Genomic DNA, 20,323 nt, shown 5'->3' on the forward strand with positions numbered 1-20,323 from the left:
ATCATATGGAATACTAGCGGAAGTAGCAATGCAACTGCTACTGCTAATTGAGATGATGATTGGTAAATGATCGCTACCGTGTAAATCAGGCAGTATTTTCCAGGTGCAATCTAGTCGAATTGATGTTGAGCAAAGAGATAGATCTAATGCACTTGGGCGTGCCGGAGGTCTTGGGATCCGTGTCATGCTACCCATATTTAATACCGTCATGCTAAAATTGTCACAAATGTTTTGTATTAAAGATGATCTGCTATCATTGTAAACGGAGCCCCACATAATACCGTGCGAATTTAAATCCCCCAGAATCAATCGTGGTGCAGGAAGGGCTTCAACCATTTCATTAAGCTGTTGCTGTCCAACTTGTGCTTTTGGAGGAATATAAACCGAAGCTATGCAAATATCTTTGCCTTTAATGTTTATTTGGCAAGCAACAACTTCTATACTAGAAGTTGAAGGGATGTTTAATCTATAAAAGGAATAGCATTTCTTAATTCCCAAAAGCACTCCACCATACGGAGAGTCTCTATCGAGACGTATAATGTTAAAATCATTAAAATTTAAAGCTATGTTTGAAGTAAGCCATGTTTCGCATAAAGCAAATACATCACATTTTTGACTATGCAATAATATTTTAAATGAATCAAGTTTTGGCATGATGCTTCGACAATTCCACTGCAGGACAGTGATTGTATCATTTGCGACGGGTGATAAATTATCCATCAAAAGATACAAAACCTGAGACAATTGGCCATTGAGCTGATAATTGCTTCAAAAAGGTTCTAGCTATTGGAAGGAATGCCATTATGAGGGTCTTTAAGGGTTCAGATATATTGAATGCTGAGAAAATCCATTCAACAATTTCCGAAAACTTCAGTAATCCTGTTGGTGGCTGTGAAATGGAGCCCACTGGATTATTATCTTTTTCTGTACTAGATCCTGGATTGGTTTGTGAATTTGACAAACCAGGAGGCACAGTCTTTGGTTTTGACTTTTTTTGTTTAACACGGGGATCTTTTTTTGAAGATGAAATTTTAGGTGTCTTTTTTGGTAATTTGGAGGAAGACTTCTTTCTCTTAACTGACCCTTGGGTAGTGATAAACGAATTACCTTCACTATTTTCGTCAGAGTCAGAGTCCTCTGGTTCCTCTAGATTTGAAACCCCGTTTTCGGTTTCCAAAGGGGGGACATCAATGACCGTTTTAAGCATTTCTGCATATGTGCGCTTAGACCGTGCTTTTAAAGAAAGCTTAATTTTGTCTTTGTGCACTTTAAATGCAGTGCATACTGAAATATCAGATCGGCAGTGGTCGATGAATTGAGTGTTGCATGAGCCTTCCAGATGGCGTTGGTCACAAACATTTAATATATTTATTACACTTTGCCTGGATTCCTTCAATGTGATCCTTGAAAGTGAGTTTTTTGTTATACGTTAAACCTAAGTATTTTGCTTGATCAGACCATGTCAATTCCAAGCCATTCAATTTGATAATGTGATTATTGTTTTGTTTAAGAACACCAACCAACGGGTAGATTTGGAAGATTAGAAGTGGAAATATTATATAAGATTGGAGCAACGCTCGAACCCTGCGGAACACCTGTTCGTATGGGTAGCAATTCAGAATTGCAATTCTGATAACTAATCTGAAGAGTACGATTAGTTAAATAATTTTGATTCAATTTGATCAAATAAATTGGGAACTGGAAATCATACATTTATTGCTATTAACCCTTTGTGCCAAACACTGTCGAATGCTTTTTCTATGTCTAGAAGAGCAACTCCAGTGGATAACCTAGAAGATTTATCTGCTTTTATCATGTTCGTTACTCTTACAAGTTGATGAGTAGTTGAATGTTCATGACAAGAAAAAAAATTGAACATCATTCTCAACAAGATATTTTTTTCAAAAAGTTTACTGATAGAAGAAAGTAATCTAATTCGTCGATAACTTAATGCTTCTGCTGGGTTTTTATTAGGTTCGAGGATAGGAATTACTTTAGCGTTTTCCATCTTTTTGGGAAGTAAGCTAATGAAAAACACTTGTTGAAAATTTTAACCAAGAGTCTCAAGGCAACATCGGGAAGATTTTTAATAAGAATATTAAAAATTCCATCATTACCAGGAGCCTTCATGTCTTTAAGTTTTCTAATAATTGACTTAATTTTCACAAAATTCGCCTCAGTAATGTCATATTGTAATAACAGTTGAAATATGATCATATTTTAGAGAGACCTCATTTTCAATAGGACTCACAACGTTCAAATTAAAATTGTGGACACTATCGAACTGCTGAGCAAGTTTTTGAGCTTTCTCGCCATTTGTAAGAAGTGTTTGATTTCCTTCCTTGAGAGCAGGAATTCATTTCTGATGTTTCTTAAGAACCTTAGAAAATTTCCAGAAAGGTTTAGAATATGGTTTAATTTGTTCATCTTCTTTAGCTGTTTAATTTCTTTTTTGTAAATCCTTAACTATGTATTTCATAGCAGGATCACGAGAACGTTGGTATTGTCGTCGATGAACATTCTTCAACCGAATGACCAGATGAAGATTGTCATCGATGATAGGAGAATTTAACTTAGTTTGAGCTTTGGGAACTGAGAGATTTCTAGCTTCGATAATGTAATGATTCAAATTAGCTATTGCTGTGTCGATGTCCGCAGAATTTTCAATAATTATTTCATGATCCACATGATTTTCAATGTGAGATCTGTATTCAAACCAATTGGCTCTATGATAGTTGAATATAGAACTAATTGGATTAATTATAGCTTCGTTGGAAAGTCTGAATGTTACAGGAAGATGATCTGAGTCAAAGTCAGCATGTGTAATCGGTTCACTACAAATGTGACTTTGATCTGTTAGAACCAGATCAATTGTAGACGGGTTTTTCACGGAAGAGAAACAAGTCGGATTACTGGGATGAAGAACTGAGAAGTAACCAGCTGAGAGTTGATTATGAAGTATTTTACCATTATGGTTAATTTGCCTACAATTCCACTGGACATGCTTTGCATTTAAGTCTCCTATTACGAAAATTTCAGTCGATATTTAGTGAGTTTTTGCAAATCAAGGCGAAATATAATTGTTCGCCAGTGCATTGGAATGGCAAATATGCTTCAGCGATGGAATAATTTCCATGAATGGTTTCAACTTCGATTCCCAAGCTTTCAATAACTTTAGTATTGAAAGAAGGTAAAATTCGTTGTTTAATTTGCCGTTGGACAAAAATGGCAACTCCACCACCCATTCCAGTAAACCTGTCAAATCGATGAACCACATAATGTGGATTGCTTTTCAATTTGACATTTGGTTTAAGAAATGTTTCTGTCACAATGGCAATATGAATTTTGCGAACTTTGAGAAAATTATAAAATTCATCTTCAATCGATTTTAAAGATCGAGCAATTCAATTTAAAATATTCAAATAATTATTTAACATCACTGTTAAATTTTAAATTCATTATAATATTATTTGAACATTGCTATCCAACTTGAAATGCTTCAAAAAAAGATGGAGTCGAATTCTTTCGGATGATCATTTGAAAAAGTTGATCTTGTAGGTAGATCATTTTATTTTCAGTTATATCGCCTAAATCGACTTCGTTTAAAGAAGCGAATGGCATTGAAGAAATATTAGTAGGTAGATGTCTACCTGTTACGCTAGTGTAACTGTCATTAGAAGAAGATGACGTGGCCGATCTACCTATTAATAAATTGTTTTCGTTAGAAGACGAATTGGAAGGTGCACCTCTTTTTTGTTTTACATTCGAAGAAATAAGTGCCTTAGAAGAATTAGGCGTGGCATTTGTATCTTTTTTTTATATTCAGGTATGTTCTGTAAATTTAAGGACGTTGATTTGACTTGTTGTCTAAGCGAACGAGCGTTTATTTTTGTTTCCCTGACAGGACATTTCGAATAATTGGATTTATGATTTCCATCACAATTATAACATGAAAATTTAGCAGTGGTTTCATCCATTGGACAGACGTCTTTCGTATGCGATTTACCACAATTCAAACGCCATATATTCATATAACAGGTTATGGTAACATGGCCGAAGCCTTGATAACGACGACATTGCGTTAAGTTTGCAATACCATTTTGCCGTTTATAATGTTCCCAATAAATTTTAATGTGGAAAATGAAACGTACTTTTTCTAACGTTTTCAAATTGTTTACATCACTACGATTAAAGTGTATTAGGTAAAGTTCATTGGAAATTCTAGAGCGTGGTTTAGAAGTACCATTCGCTCTTTTTTTCATAAGTATTACTTGGGAAGCAATTCTTTTATTTCATTTTTAATTTCATCAGTACTTTGATAAGCCTTTCAAGACAGCCTTGAAGCAAAGTCTTGGCATTACATACCTTTTGTGGAATTTTGCCTTTCTGTTTCAACAGACTTCGAAGCCGATTCTTAGTGTACAGAATCATTGCATGGCTAGTACTATGGATCCTACTGACACTAAGAATTCTTCCAGGTCGGGGCTCGAACATACGACAACTGGCTTGTAAGACCAGCGTCCTATGCATTGAACCGCCAACCCGGGGCAGCCTTGAAGGGTCTGTCTGATTTTCTATCATTCATATCATTTATCCGATTTGCAATGAGACTTTTACTTCCGGGAGAAAAGTAGAAAGCTCAGTACGGAATGCTTTGAAGTCGGAAATCATCACCGTCACTGGAGGCATAGATTGATGTTTTTTCCCAGATCGACAAGCGTCCATTTTGGGAGTTTTTGAAGAATTTTCTTCTATGTCGCTACAATCAGATTCAGGAAGAATATCTTAAATATTGTTAGACGGCAGAGTATCAACGGAAGGGAAGTCCGTCCGTTGTCTTTTATTTTTACATTAATATTCTATAAGATCGTCAATGTTATTAGAAAAATTTTGAATAACGGATTGTGATTTCTTCAGTATTGAATTATTTTTAGCCTTAGGCTTGTTGCCTTTCCGGTTGGATGCAAGCATTTTTGAAGAATATAAATTAACTATGCTGAATTAGTCTTCGATTAGACTCCTAGTTTGGATAAGTCTTGATTAAGACTGATATTGTTTTAGTCGTAATAAGACTGATTAGTTCGAAGAATAATTCTTTGAATGGCTAGCCTTAAAAAGGCTGATTAATTTCTTATTCTTGAAAAAGACTGATTATATTAGAATATCACTCTTTGTATATCCTTGAGAAAGGCTGACTTATTGTTAGTTTTCAAAAAGAATGTTAGTGATTCAGGTAGCCCCGAAACTCTTTACTTTCTCGTAAATGTCGAAATCGCCTTTAAGCATAAATTTGACAATTATTTTCTGTCAAACTGTTGTATCCTGTCGCAAGACTGAAAGTGAGAATTTTTTTAAAACTTGTTTAAAATGTTCATACTTATCTAGAGTTACACTGGAAAAATTCCATCTCTTCCAAGTCCTGTACTGAACAAAACTCTCAATTGCCCATTTGATCGATTAAATCGTCAGTATTCTTTGAGCAAATGCCCAAGAACCGTGACTACCTGACAAAGCTTTAAAAACAGATATAGGTGATGAATCCATACATCCTGGAAAATGTATGTTGAAAGGATAGGTTAGTACACCATCTTTATCAGTCAAGTACTCACCATCTGACAGCTCTATTACATTGGGTATGATAAAATCTAAATTAGGGTAACGGAGGTATTTTGGCCACCCTGATATATTTTGGTCCAGTGTATATATTTCTAGATGTAATCAAAATGCAGTACATCGTGTCTCAGAATTGTATAGATTATTCCATTCTTTAACATATTAGGTATGAATATGTACTTTATTTTAATTACAACCGAAAATATGAGCTCCGGGCCAAAATGTATAAAAGTGACCAAAATACCAAAGGATATCGGAGGATTCAGTACTCATTTTTAAATCCAACTCCACGCGGCAGTGGTGATAAATAGTTTAAATGTATGTAAGCCATTTCCATGTGAATCGTTTTATTTTGTATAACATAAACCTACACTCTTTGCTTTTCTCATAACTCGTGTATTGTCATTTGGAATACGCTTTCAAATCTATATTTATAGCCTATCTCGTATAAGTTAAGTCACTATTTTGAATGTTTTTTTTTAATACCGACACTACTCATCTTTGTTCCTCGATTTAAGATCCAAACAGTTGGCATTGATTTCGAACTGTTTGATGGAATGTCCCTTAAGGTAGGCCTGAGCGTAGAAATTACCGAATAGGACGATGAAGGAAATCATATATCCGATGAGCGTATAGTGCATCCACAGGGGGAACTCACATCCGGTAACGATACCGTTAACTCCGAGCAGCATTGCGAAGGTAAACTGAATCTGTTTCCGGAAGAAAAAAAAATGTAACGTTTCGTTAGAAATAATAAAATTCGGGTTCCATTTGACAGGATTACCAATTGCAGCATGGTCAGGTACTTTTTCCACCACAGATATTTATTCATGTGCGGACCTAGGGCAGATACTCCGTAGTACGTATACATAAGAACGTGTATGAACGAGTTAACCATAGCGGGTAAAAAGGCTGAAATATATAAATTATGATTTTTACATGTCTCGCCTTATTGCATGTGTTGCAAAATCGTATGTCAAATACTTACTACTACCACTGGGTACCCATTTCACGCCAATCCACCAGAAAGAGAACATGGTGCTGTGATGATACACATGAAGGAATGACAATTGATTGTCTTTTTTACGAAGAATAAAGAACAACGTATCTGCGAACTCTAGCACTTTGGAGAAATAGTACCACCACACTGCTCCTACAATCTGAGAAAGAAAATAGTAATAAAATTTCTAAATTCAAACAAATAATCCTTGAAATTTTTTTCTCCGAAGCGTACTTTTTATATTTTGACTTTATTAATTAAATTTATAATGCTTTTATGAGAGTTTATCATGCAGGGCAATTGATCGTCAATCATCCATGACTATCTGAAAAATATCACAGTTCTTCATATCGCCAAAAAATTTCACTAAATTCCCATAAAAACAGGAAACGAAATCACAGAATAATTAAAACCGGTTGCCGAATACTGAATCGAAACGAAATTGCAAGTTGCGACGAAGAAGACCTCGGTGGAAAAATAAAAATAAATTAAGATCCTTCCCCAATCGACAAGAGTTACAGTTGGTAGTGGCACCGTCAGTGGCCAAGGAAGAGATAAATTACGAACAAAGAGATAAACACATATGGTCCTATGAACTACTACCGTGCTTGCAGCGCCTGCTGCGACGATACAAAGCTGGGGTATGTCGAAATAAATTTCGCCTGATTAATTATAATCGCCCAGTTTGTTTCAAAATGCCGCGAACAACTTGTGAAATGTCCCGCGATGAAGCTTCATTCATTTTTCACAACTGGTTGTCATGATACTATATTTATTGGATGCAATATCACTTTCGGGGGTCAAGCCGGGATTCCATCATAAATCCACAGCGAAATCATGATGTTTTTCTAGAAAAGAACAACATGAAACATGATTTTGAATTATAGGAAATTGAACGAATGTGGACATTGAAATCTTTGAAAGAATTATGATCAGTGTTGGTTATTGCTGAAAATTTGACAGAAGCTGCTATATTGCTATCTATATTGTATACAACAGAAGATGCTACAAGAACTCGAGTCTCTCAATGCATGAACCGTGAGAGAATTTTGCTACATTTCTTCGCTCCACTTCATACTCTGAGTATTTCACGCCCTTAGAAAAATTACAGTCTGAAAATGATCGTTGCTGTGTGGAATTTCTCAAGAGAGAATCGCAAGTTCACAATTATCGCAGAAAATCGAATCGAGGATTCAACTTGATGATTCTCATACTAGGTTGCAATATTTCAAAACCCTTGTGTGGAACATTCACAGACATTTTCATAGACACAACTTATACAAAGGTTATATGCACATAGTTGAATAAGCGGCAATAGTAAAATGATTCTATCGCAATTATCAACTGTCTGTACAGAATCGGATCGCGAAACGAGAATAAGCGACCGTTTGTTGCTTCAGAGAGTATCCCCACAGCATCGTGCTAGCCTTTGATTCTCATAAGTGTCATCGAGAGAAATTCGCTCTCGCACTGGTGTCGATTCTATGTTAAATGAGCCATGCCAGGTTTTTGTTGTTGCGATGATATCCGTCTTTCTTTGATGGCACTGATTTAATCGTGTGAAGAGTTGCCAGTGAGCGTTCTTTGATACGATAAAAGCCATCCTTGATTATGTTTCTTAAGGGTTACTTTCTAAACAAAATACTCAATTTTCAGGGGAATCTGAAAATAAAATTTACTCTGGATTATGGAACCCATGGCCTTTTTTTAGACATACTATTCGATGAGTTGATTTTTGGATGGCAGTCATTAAGACTTTTTCGCAACGAAATCTTGACACCCCTAAATACGTATATCTCTAAAAATACTTCATCAACCCGTGAAATATTCCGCAAAACGATAAACATAGTCTGTTCATTGTGTAAAATTATTTTTTGGTGATATTACAAGCGTTTAGGTCGAAAAGCAAATGCGAAAAGCAATTTTCTGCGGTCGCAATGAAAATCCGGATCTATCAGTAAGGAAATTTGCGAAGAAGCTTGATTTTCCTGCAACCACTGTCCACAACGTTCTTAAATCTTTCGATACACGTTTGACAACAGCCAGGAAGGCTTGGAGCGGAACAAAAAAGGTTCTCAAAAACCACCAGAAGGACGCGAAGGTGACGTAAATATTGCAGAAGACACCAAATCTTTTTTTACGTACTGTGGCAGGAAAAATGGAAATGTCGCAAACTTTCGTGCATTCTTTAAAGCATCGCCAAGGTATGAAGACGGCAAGTTAGTATAAAGCGAATGGAGTCCATGTTATACCGAAAGAGGTGAATCCACCTAACTGCCCGGAGTTGCGACTTATCGTGCGGTATTGGGCATAGGCCCGTACCCAGGATTTCGTTTCGGGAGGGGCCCAAAGATGAAAAAATAATGTTGCTGATGATTGCTGATGTACCTAATTCTCGGAGTGCCCTTTACGGGTGTTTTTAACACACACTTTAAACTTTTCCACTGAAACTGTTATTATATTACATTTCTTTACGTTTACTGTCTTGTTATTTCTGTAACAAATGTCTGAGACCTAAATAATTATATATCTCTTTTGATTTCGGGAGGGAGCAAGGGTTTTATGTTTATCCCCTTCCGGTTTAACTTACCCTCATCTCAGGAGCAGAAAAACTCTGCCTGCACGGCTCACAAATATAGCTGTACCGTAACTGCACCGAACCAATGAACAATTGAACACAAATGTACAAATTGAGCAACGCCATCACAAGGTTGTATGGTATCAATATCGAGTTAAGGTCGAAAGGTTTACGGCTAAAATAGTAAAAGAAGTTGAAGATTTTTAAAATAGGTTTGGTCGTGCTTCTTTATTGTATACTTACTCTTGCATTAATTTGGGACCAATTCGAACCACAAAAAGGTAGACACATACACAAAGCAGGGTCGGCACAGGTGAATCCACTAGCAGCCATCCTTTCGTTCGAGGATCTGCCAGTGTGAGAGTCCATTCGTAGTAACCGAAGATGTCATAAAACGGTATGCTTTCGTTTTGGTTGTACATTTTCATATACAATGTAAGTCTGCAAAGAGAAATTCATTGTTCATTGGTAAAATTATTTAAATTCGTTTAATATAAAACTGAGTAAAAATCAGATACATCATTTATTATATGACATGATTGAGCTAAGTTTGAAATAATTTTTTTTACGAAAAAAAGTAATCCTGGTATGACTATACTTAATAAGCTTTGTAATATAAAAAGGTATTAGTCTGTATTTTAGAGAACAGGAAGGATTTCAATGTAAAAAACCTCATATGCACTGATTTACTATAATCGAGCCCACATATTTCAGTTTTCTGTAATAACGGCCAAAAAACCATCTGTCAATATACCTTTTTAAGGGAAATTACTGGACATCCAAACCATGAGTGATAGTTTTTTGGCCGCCAAAAAACCGCGAGATAGCCTCGTATTGAACAAGCTTATTTTGAACATTTAGGAGTTTTGTTGGTTTGTGCAAAAAGCATATATTTTGTTTCTATTTCTTCCCGTTTCGCCTTCGGCTCGTCAGTGCTTAAAAGCAGTTCAAATTGAACTGCCATCTCGTGCCTAGCAGTTTAACTTGAACCGATAAGCAGACGCAAAGTTTGCACTACTTATGCAACCCTCAAACAATATTGCACAAGTGCTATATTATTTCTGACGTCTCAGGCGTAAACGAGTGACGGCTTATTACTGGCCGTCGCAGAATGTGAACATTTAGGGGTTTTGTTGGTTTTATTGTTTGAGGGTTGCATAAGTAGTGCAAACTTTGCGTCTGCTTAGCGGTTTAAGTTGAACTGCTAGGCACGAGATGGCAGTTCAATTTGAACTGCTTTAAGCACTGACGAGCCGAAGGCGAAACGCGAAGAAATAGAAACAAAATATGTGCTTTTTGCACAAACCAACAAAACCCCTAAATGTTCACATTCTGCGACGGCCAGTAATAAGCCGTCACTCGTTTACGCCTGAGACGTCAGAAATAATATAGCACTTGTGCAATATTGTTTGAGGGTTGCATAAGTAGTGCAATCTTTGCGTCTGCTTAGCGGTTTAAGTTAAACTGAAGCTTAATTTGTTATTTATATAGGAAGGAAAAAAACAGGAGTTTCACAAGCAGAGCCGAAAATTGTCATCTATTTTTTATGTAAGAATCTATTAGCCTCTTCGTTTGTCGACTGTCTTATTCGTAAATGAATGAAGTATTTTTGCCTTCCACTCCAACTGAAGAGAGTATCGATGCTAACGTCATTCGATTCAGTGGATAAATAACATTCAATACCATGATAATCAGTGAAATTGGTATAAAAAGTATATCTGAAATATGATCAATCAAACTCTTTGGGAATACGGACCATCAGGTAAAATTGTTGTGAATTGTTTTCTGTTATCATTGATTCTCGAAACTTCGGTTCAATATCGATATGATTTTCACTGAATACCAAAAATGAATGAAAGGGTAAACGAAACTATTTTGCCAATTTTGTGTTCGAGCGGCCGATATAAGGCGTTAAGATACAAAATTGATTAGCTTCAACTAGATGCATCTTTCTAAAGATATGTATGATTTTGACATTTACTCTTCAATAGTGGGAATTATAGTGACTATAACAAGAGCGACGATAGCTGTTCGTTTCGTGACAATATTGTGATCAAACAACCTGTCAAATATAATGTAAATCTAACGAAAATGCCAACATTACGGATGAAAGGCAGACTTTAAAAAAATTCCTGGACACGATTATTATATGAAAACTAGGGGAAGTAAGCAAACAGGGATTTTCAAACACACTAAGCTGTTGAAATGCGCAAAGAAATATATCGTGAGGTAGGCCATCTGCACCTGTGGCTTGAAGAGCGGTATTTACATCACACTCGGGGAAGCGAGGAAATTCATGTGTAGAATTTTCTCAAGATCTCCTGTTGCGTTCTATTTTGGCCATTTTTGTATTTTGCTTTACGAAAAAGGCTATGGGTTGTATGCCGCGAAAAACGTCTAGGTGCTGCCCAACACAACAATTTTTCAATGAGTGCATTTTTTGCCTGTATTATATATTTCAGTCAAGATATGATATTTTATATTGGATTCTTGCTCATGGAAACAATGTTTATTTATATTTCAAATATTCGGTATTCGCTTATGGATCGACATTTCAATAATGAGATGACAAAGAATGTAAAATGTTTGTCAAGCTAAAACGTATTTATAAGTAATATTCATATTTTGTGAAATTTGTAATTTTATACTTACTTCTCCGTAAAAATCCGTAAAAATCCATATTCTATTTAAAAACTGCATGTGCATGAGAAAATCAGTTTAAGTTAAGATATTTTTCACGAATATTGCAGAACCAATTTTCACAAAATTACATCCTAATAAAAGGTCGTAAGGTCCATTTTTCCATATTCATCCGGATCAGACTTTCAGTTCCGAATCACCAAGCGATACGTGCTTGAAACCTTGTTTTAATCCACCTAGTGGTATAATGATGCCTTTCTCATTTAATTCATGTTCTCATAAATATTACTAAAGGATTCTTCAAAAAAGTTTTATTTGAATGAATATGAACAAAACAATTTGTTTGAGTATACACTAACATAACCTTTCAAATTTATAAAAAGTTTTGAGCCAAATTTAAAAGAATTCTTCGTTTTCGTTTGTATTTTTGCTCTACATGACAGTATAAATTTTAAATACACTTCACCTTGTTGTTCCGGAACCGGAAGTCGCTTCCAAATAAAAGTCAATTTTTTAGTAGCCCTCCGCACTCCCCGCAACAAAAAGCTCACAATTGGAGCTCCCTGGTCACGAACACATGCATACCTCAGCTTGAAAAAAAGCAAAAACTATAGCAAAAAAAAGAAAAACCACGATGATGACAAGCTGAGGCCATTACTACTAACGTTATATCCCAAGTAACAATTTTTGTTACGCCAGCTTATTTCTGACTAGTTTGCAACCAGAAATTTAATATCTGACCACTTGCGTGACACAAAAAGCGAAGTTTCTACTAGTTGTTAAGTCGGCTAAAAATAAGTTAATAAGTCGTTACGTTGTAATGCCATACTGAAATAACTTATCATTCCATAACTTGAAAATAACTTGTGTTCAAGTAAACTAGTGGAAACTTAGTCACCATCGACATTATAAACAATGAATGGATCCAGAGAACTTTTCTATCAGCAATAAAAAGTTAGTAGAGTACTTGAAATCACAAACTTGATACAAGGTAGAAATTTCACAACGATTTTAAAACTGTCGAGCGGAACTTAAGTTTAATTACCTGTTTTTTAGGCACCTTAAATCTAAATTTGTTTATGAATGTATGAACAATAAACAACAAAAAAAACTCTATGTTCAGAATGCTCAAAATTAATCTAAGTAGAGTGATTTCTCATTACTTTAAATTCATATTTTGTAATATAACAATCGATGTTTAATCCTTATATTGTTTTCTTCGTGTTTATGATAGTGCATAAAACAAAAATGACTATTTTCCCTTTCATTATTTTCCCCAAAAAGTAGTTTTGAAACAAGTAATATCCTGGTTTTATACATGTTTTATACACTTCCTGTGACTCCATAGTGTGATCGCCATGTTCAAGCCACCAAAGTTTTTTTGGTTGTATTTCCGTTATCATTAGGTTGGAAAAACCTATCGATAGCTATCTGAATCTTAAGTATTTATAATGGGTTCGCAACCTTTTTTCAACTAGTAGCTAAAACCATAGTTGTGATAAAAGATATGTTAGAATCAAGTAACGATAACTTACAAATGATAGCTATTTCAATGTTTATGTTATAAAGAAACACTGCCGTCACCTTGTTTTAATCAGCATAACATAAAAAACATGTTAGTGCTCTTGTTGCAACATAGTTGGGATAAGTGGTATCAGAACTAGTTACGGGTTGCTACTATTTGAGTCGAATAAACTTATTTTCAACTAGTAGCTAGAAGCGTAGTTGCTATTAAAGATATGTTTGGATTAAGTAACGATAGCTTAAAAATTATAATTAATTCAATATGACAAAAATATGTGGTGATTTGAAACCTAAATAACTAGTTATGTTATGAAGAAACATTATTGTCACCTTGTTTTAACCAATATAACTTAAAAAAACATATTCGTGCTCTTGTTGCAACATAGTTTGGACTTAGTCGTATCAGAACTAGTTGCGCATTGCTACTTGGGATACTAGCGAAGAGACATATAACTATTTACATATGCTAGAGCTCCAAGTGGAATGTAGAATTCCTTTTAAGGGGCTCTTACTAATATTTCAAAGCTTACAAAAACGAGCAGTAATTATTTATTAACTAGTTAACTTCCAACACTTGAGCAGGAGAAACAACTCTCTTGAGTAGACTGTGGCACCAGCACTTGCTCGAAAGGGCACAGGGCACAAAAACTTCCTAAGATTGCAACATTTGAACAAAGACTCGAATTGATAAATTAATAAATGTATGAATGAATGGGTGCATGATGTTACGAATGAATAAAAGAATTAATCAATGAACGAGTGAATAAAAGAGTTTATGAGTGTGGGACGTAATGATTGAGTGAAACAGTGTATGAATGTGTTGCTGATTAATAATCGTCGACCCCTCGACGCTTGACCGGTCTATATTATCTTGTATTTCATTTGCTACGAACAGAAGATTTCATGTATCCATTATTATATGAACAAACATTAAAAAGTAATAGTACAGTAACGCGCGGTCACGTTTTTTCGCTTTACGCTGGTAATACCGAAATCGGAGCGTTTCCGGTTTGGTTTCGGTCTCAAGTGTCAGTACCCGGTCCAAGTTCGTTCCGCCTCTCTCCTTTCCAAACAAATGAGTGAATGAATGAATAAATGGATGCGTGAATGAATGAGTAGATGATGGATGGATGAACGGTACAGATACAAAAACCCGGTTGATACGATTACAGAATTTAGTTAGCTATCTCTGTCTTTAGGTAGCGCTTTAATCTCATTTTAAATACGACTGGATTGGGGGTTTGTTTAAGCTCATCAGGAAGACTATTATATATCGATGGACCGTAATATGCCATACGAGTTTGACCCAAATTCGAATAAATTCTTACTCGAAATATGGTTGTGGTTGATGGAGAACTTTGTGCACAAACAAAATAGCCTGTATATCACGAAGTTCCAGGAGAGGTAAGGTACAGTGTGAAGAATCGGAATAAAGTTGCAATGTTGGATGAAGGTATAGAAGGTTGTATATAGTTTTTAGGCAGCGATTCTGCAGTACTTGAATTCTTTTTAGTTTGGATTTCGAGGCATGAACCCATAAAATATTGTATATGAAAGTGGATACATGCAAAGTAGAAGTTGATCAAAGCTTTCCTAGGATCAAAATTGCAAACTTTCCTGAGAACACCAGCAAGTGAAGATAGTTTGCTTTCAATCACTTTGATGTGACAATCCCAAGATAGTGTTGAATTTAGGTGGATTCCTAAGTATTTAAAACTACCAACTTTCTCTATAAATATTTGACCAATGCATGGGTTCGTTTGATGCGTCAGTTTTTTCCTAGGTGAATGAAATACCATGTATTTTGTTTTCGCTATGTTCAAAGACAGTAAATTTGGGTTAAAGTAGCCCATTAGGATACGTAAGTCGTTTTCTATGCATGTCACTAAAGTTAATGTGTTTCTACATGGATAAAAAAGTACAGTGTCATCAGCAATCAATCTCGGAATACCTCGGTTACCAATATCATTGATATATACCAAGAACAAGCGAGGTCCAATATTGCTGCCTTGTGAAACACCTATGATTTGACGTCTTCAGCTTTTCGCATCCCCTATATTTACAAAGTGTGTTCTATTTGAAAGGTAACTTCGAAAGATGCCATTGGCAATTCCTCTGACTAAATACCGATCCAGTTTCCGCAGGAAAATGTTGTGGTCCAGGGTATCGAAAGCTTTCCTTAGGTAATAAGAAGTTTCTCTAAAATTTTGTTGAACACTGATAGAGTTGAAATTGGACGGTAGTTGCATGGATCGTGAGGATTTCCCGACTTAAATATTGGAACAACTCTGGCAACTTTGAGACATTCAGGATAAATTCCGGTAATCAGAATTCCGTTCACTGTAGCTGGCCTCAGAAATATAGAGTTAGGTAAAGACTGTCCCAGAAAGTATGGACGCAACCAAAAACCGCTTCCATTTCGCAATGGTTCAGAATCTGTCAATTTTTATGGCTGCGTCCTGTTGTTTACACTCTTCTTTAACCACTTGTGCAGTTGTTTATTCGTTTTCATTAGTTTGTATCGAAGTGCGTGGACTTTCAGCAGAACAACGTCGAAAAATTGTGTACAAATGGTGCACAGAACGCGGACTGTCACTGAGAAAGATAGCAAAAATGGAAGGAGTAAGTGAAAAAACCGTGCGAAATGCAATCAGGAAGTTCGGTGAGGATAACACCTTTGAGAATAACCCGAAAACGGGTCGAAAAAAAGGTCCTGCTAACCCCCAGTTGGATAAACGTCCTGCTAACCCCACTTCGATGTTAAATGTTCTTCGTGCTAAAGAACTTTTTCCCTTACTATAAGAAGCAGAAACAACCAAAACGTAGTCCACAACAAAAAGCATCGATCAGGCCGAGGGTTCGAAGGATGTACAATACGATTCTTGCTGGAAATTTGAACTGCATAATTATGGACGACGAAACCTACGTGAAACTCGATTACAAATCCTTGCCGGGACCACAATATTATACGGTGTGAGAAGGGCAAGTGTTAAACCAGTCCGAGCCATCGATTGAAGTCGAAAAATTTGGTAAGAAAGCTATGGTCTGGCAAGCAATTTGTAGCTGCGGTAAGATTTCGAAACCCTTCATCACCACTGCTTCAATGAACAGCGAAATATATATCAAGGAATGTTTACAAAAACGACTTCTACCCATGATTCGAAGCCACAAGGATTATGTTGTCTTCTGGCCAGATCTTGCTTCTTGCCACTACTCGAAATCAACGATAGAATGGTATACTACCAAAAATGTCACTTTCGTTCCAAAAGACATGAATCCACCAAATTGCCCACAACTTCGAGGTATTTTTGGCATTAACGAAGGCACATCTTAGGAAACATGTCTCGGCAGCCGAAACCATTCAATAGTTCGAAAAAGATTGGAAAAAAGTGTCAAAATTTGTCGCCAAGAAGTCTGTACGGAATTTAATGAGGAACGTTCGCAAGAAAGTTCGCCAGCTAGTCTACAATAGCTAAGTAGCAAATGTTGAGAATAATATTCTGTTTTTGTAGTCTAATATTATCAGTATATCGAATAAAATTTGAATATCTAACACTTATGAATTATTTACAGCGAAATCAAAGTGCGTCCATACTTTCTGGGACATTCTTTATATTGATAACGGGGTCGATATTAGTGGTTGGGATACTGGTCGCTAGAGTACTACCAATACTTGAGGGATATTTGTTAAAAGCTTCACATACTTCCTGGTCATTTGACGTATGGATTCCATCTGCAACTAGTTTGATTTTTTTTCTGTTTCCCTTACTCGACCCATAACTGCATTGAGGTTTTTCCACAGTTTAGAGTGACAAGTTGTGTTAAGCAAATTAGCATAATATAACTTTTTGCTTGATCTTTTCAGTTTATCGACCTTAATAGTTACGTACTTAAGTAAATCTTGTAAGTGTAAATCTCCCGGATGTTTACGTACTTACAATTGCAGTCTATGAAACCACAAAACCTATCACTCAAGTCTAAATTTATAAAAGTCTGAAGAAATGAAGAGAATACCGTTATTGAGCTTTTGACCACTCTTCTCGGTACTTCCGGAATCGGGAACTGGGAATAACTGGCATAACTAAAATCGGTCCGTTTGACCAGTAACTAACACAAACTACAGGCGGTTGAGCTTTGAAAATTTTCGATCTTGAAAAATTATTATATGAGATTTCCGAAATCGAAAATTTTTGTTTGATGCTAAAAATCTTAGAATTGCATGAAACTTCGAGATTTAGTCTCATCTCGAAACCAATTTTTTTTTCGATCGATTTTCTGGGACTTAGTTTAATGAATATTTTCGTTTCGGATATCTCCTATGGTAATTTTTTAAGATCAAAAATTTCCAAACTTTAACCGCCGAACAGTACCCCACCCATATCTGATTTAGATCAAATTTTGCATGGGGATTTTACTCGAGATGCCTAAACTTTTGAGTACAAGCGCTTCACGAAACTAGAGGTGATCCCAAAATTTTGGCAACTTTATTTATATAAACAACGCGTTTTGTCGGTTATGTCACTTATATCATCATATTTCCGGAACCAAAAGCCACAGCCGATTGATCCTTAAACTTAATTAAAGGCCTAATAATAGCTCTCAAGCGGACCTAGGGTTGTTAAAATCGGTACATCCGTCTCCGAGAAACTTGCGTGGTAAAAAAACAAAGCGTTTCGTCGGTTACGTCCCTTATACCATCATATCTCCGGAACCAATTGTCCAAGCCATTTGATCTTTGAACTTGACCAATGGCCCGACAGTAGCTTTCAAAATTTGTTAAAATCGGTTCCGCCATCTCTGAGAAAATTGAGGGGTAAAAAAATCTTCGAAAAGTGCACACACATACACACAGCCATTTTCTGATCTTGCCGAACTGAGTCGAATGGTACATAACTCTTTGGGCCTCCGAGGCTCCGTTCGAAAGTCGGGTTTTCCAGCAATTGTAATACCTTACTATAGAGAAAGGCAAAAATTCTATATCGGCCTCAAACCAACTCCAATCGGTAGTCATTATCAGCAGACCAAAAAACCCGATTCCGGTTATTTTTTAAGAATCGAAGGAAATTATTATGAAGAATGCCACATAATTTTATATGATAGTATGATAGATTTATATAGAAAAGGCATCATTACATCACTAGGTGGATTAAAACAGGCCGTTTTGCATTATCGATCTAAATAACGGGTTGCAATTTCATACACACTTAACCCTGTATTTCCGGAACCGAAGATCGCATCCAAATAAAATTATACACTTAATTATGAAAACATAATACAATTCATTTGAATCCAAGTTTGTGAAAATTGGTCCAGAAGTCCAATGAACCGGAGGTCAGATCAAGATGAAATTCCATAACAGACTATGGGACTATATGGCCTTGCATTTGAATCTGAGTTGAAAAAAATAGGTTATGTGGTTTCTGAGAATATCAAGTGAACTTTTATTTTTTTGTACATTTTACCTCATAACTCTCAAATCCGAGGTTCGATTTCAATAGCAGGCTATGGGACCGAGGGACCTTTTATATGAATCTAATGCAGGTTGTTCAATATGTCAGCTCTTTAAAAAAATTGATCTGTATTTTATTAGCATGAAGCTTTGTTACTAGAGTTAGATGCCAAACTTAAATTTTCTCCTTGATGAACTGCCGATTTTTTACGCATGGACTAGTGTAATAATCGACTGTTTTGATTGGCGATCGATTGCTTCAATTTCTTGCAACTCAACACATATTGCTTAGATCTCATGCCGGCTCGGAGCTCTTGAAATGTAAGTTCTCGGCTATTGGCTGTGAAAAATCGAACAGTTACCAAACCATTCGATTGTCGGTTCTTTCGTAGCTTCTTTTTATTAACAACCTGCGAAAGAGTAACGGTGTGCAAAGCAAATAAACTAGTAGGTGCTGGTTGAACGATAATCGTAGAAAGAAAAGCACGCGTCGCTAGGTTTTTGTAGAAAGTAGAATGATAATTGCTTACTTTTTTCTTATAATGAAGCTTGACTAACTGGCTAACTTTGAATGTAGTACAAAAATTCTCATTCTCCTATGATTTTCGCATTTTTGAAATCTTCAAGAAAATATCGTTTTTTTTTTATTTGTGAATTAAAAAAGTTGATAAACATAATAAGAACGATTTAATAAAATCTTTCTTTAACTCGTATTCAATACTTAACCACAACATTTCATTATAACTTAGCTATTACCAATTGGGTATAACTTCTTCGAAATATTCACATTGTGTGATCCTACCTTAGCTAAATTTTGAATAGTTCCACTCCGTGGTCAACAGTCAAGCCTAGAGCATGTCACCCGTAAATTTCTTTGCCAAATTATTACCACACATCAGTACAAACAACGCAAAGCAATCACCAGTTTCACTTTTCCAGTACTTCTTGTTTGACTTTTCACAACGAAGAAAGTGATTCCAACCTGGTCGCCTGGTCCGTGGAGTCGCACCAAAAACCGGCAACGAACCCGGCTAATATTTGTTCTTCTTTCCCACCGTCAATCACACAAATAATTCGATGTCGCTAAACGTACACACACCGTGGTCTAGACACTATTTGTTATTTCACTTTCAAGCAGCTTAGTGGGGCATATTGCCTAAGAACTTTGGTAGGTTTCTACTCAATGAAATTCCAGGTAACTAAACCGGATAGACGGAAGCGCTTTCGTTATTGTAAACTTTTCTCGGTAGGACCACAACGATTTCGGAATCACACGCGGAGAGCTCGCGTGGTGCGCTGTTCAACGGACTGACGAATAATGACGAGGGAACGTTGTCGCGAATTGAAAACCCGATGCTTGTCCGACATTACCCTTAGTGCTGCATTGTTTCCTCCCTTCGTCGATATGATCGTCGCTGGTGATTGAGAGATTCCGCTTTAGGCTGGTGGAGGTCCTCGTATCCGTACCTCTGTTAGTTGGTTTAAATTTTGAGAATTGTTGAACTCAGCAGACGGTACT

The 20,323-nt window shown here is 36.2% G+C and overlaps 1 protein-coding gene across 1 annotated transcript; it reads right to left on the minus strand.

Moving 5' to 3' along the window:
• Nucleotides 1-5,943: 5,943 nt before the first annotated feature.
• On the minus strand, nt 5,944-20,107 carry LOC131437493 (elongation of very long chain fatty acids protein 4-like). The gene is made up of 6 exons (XM_058606878.1): nt 19,607-20,107; nt 9,435-9,632; nt 9,204-9,366; nt 6,602-6,773; nt 6,398-6,525; nt 5,944-6,323 (listed from the first exon to the last, which is right to left on the minus strand). The coding sequence occupies exons 2-6, from the start codon at nt 9,617-9,619 to the stop codon at nt 6,105-6,107; spliced, it is 867 nt and encodes a 288-aa protein (XP_058462861.1). The 5' UTR covers nt 9,620-9,632; nt 19,607-20,107; the 3' UTR covers nt 5,944-6,104.
• Nucleotides 20,108-20,323: the final 216 nt, after the last annotated feature.

The sequence above is a fragment of the Malaya genurostris genome, chromosome 3 (genome assembly GCF_030247185.1).
Source record: "Malaya genurostris strain Urasoe2022 chromosome 3, Malgen_1.1, whole genome shotgun sequence".
Classification (NCBI taxonomy): Eukaryota; Metazoa; Arthropoda; class Insecta; order Diptera; family Culicidae; genus Malaya; species Malaya genurostris.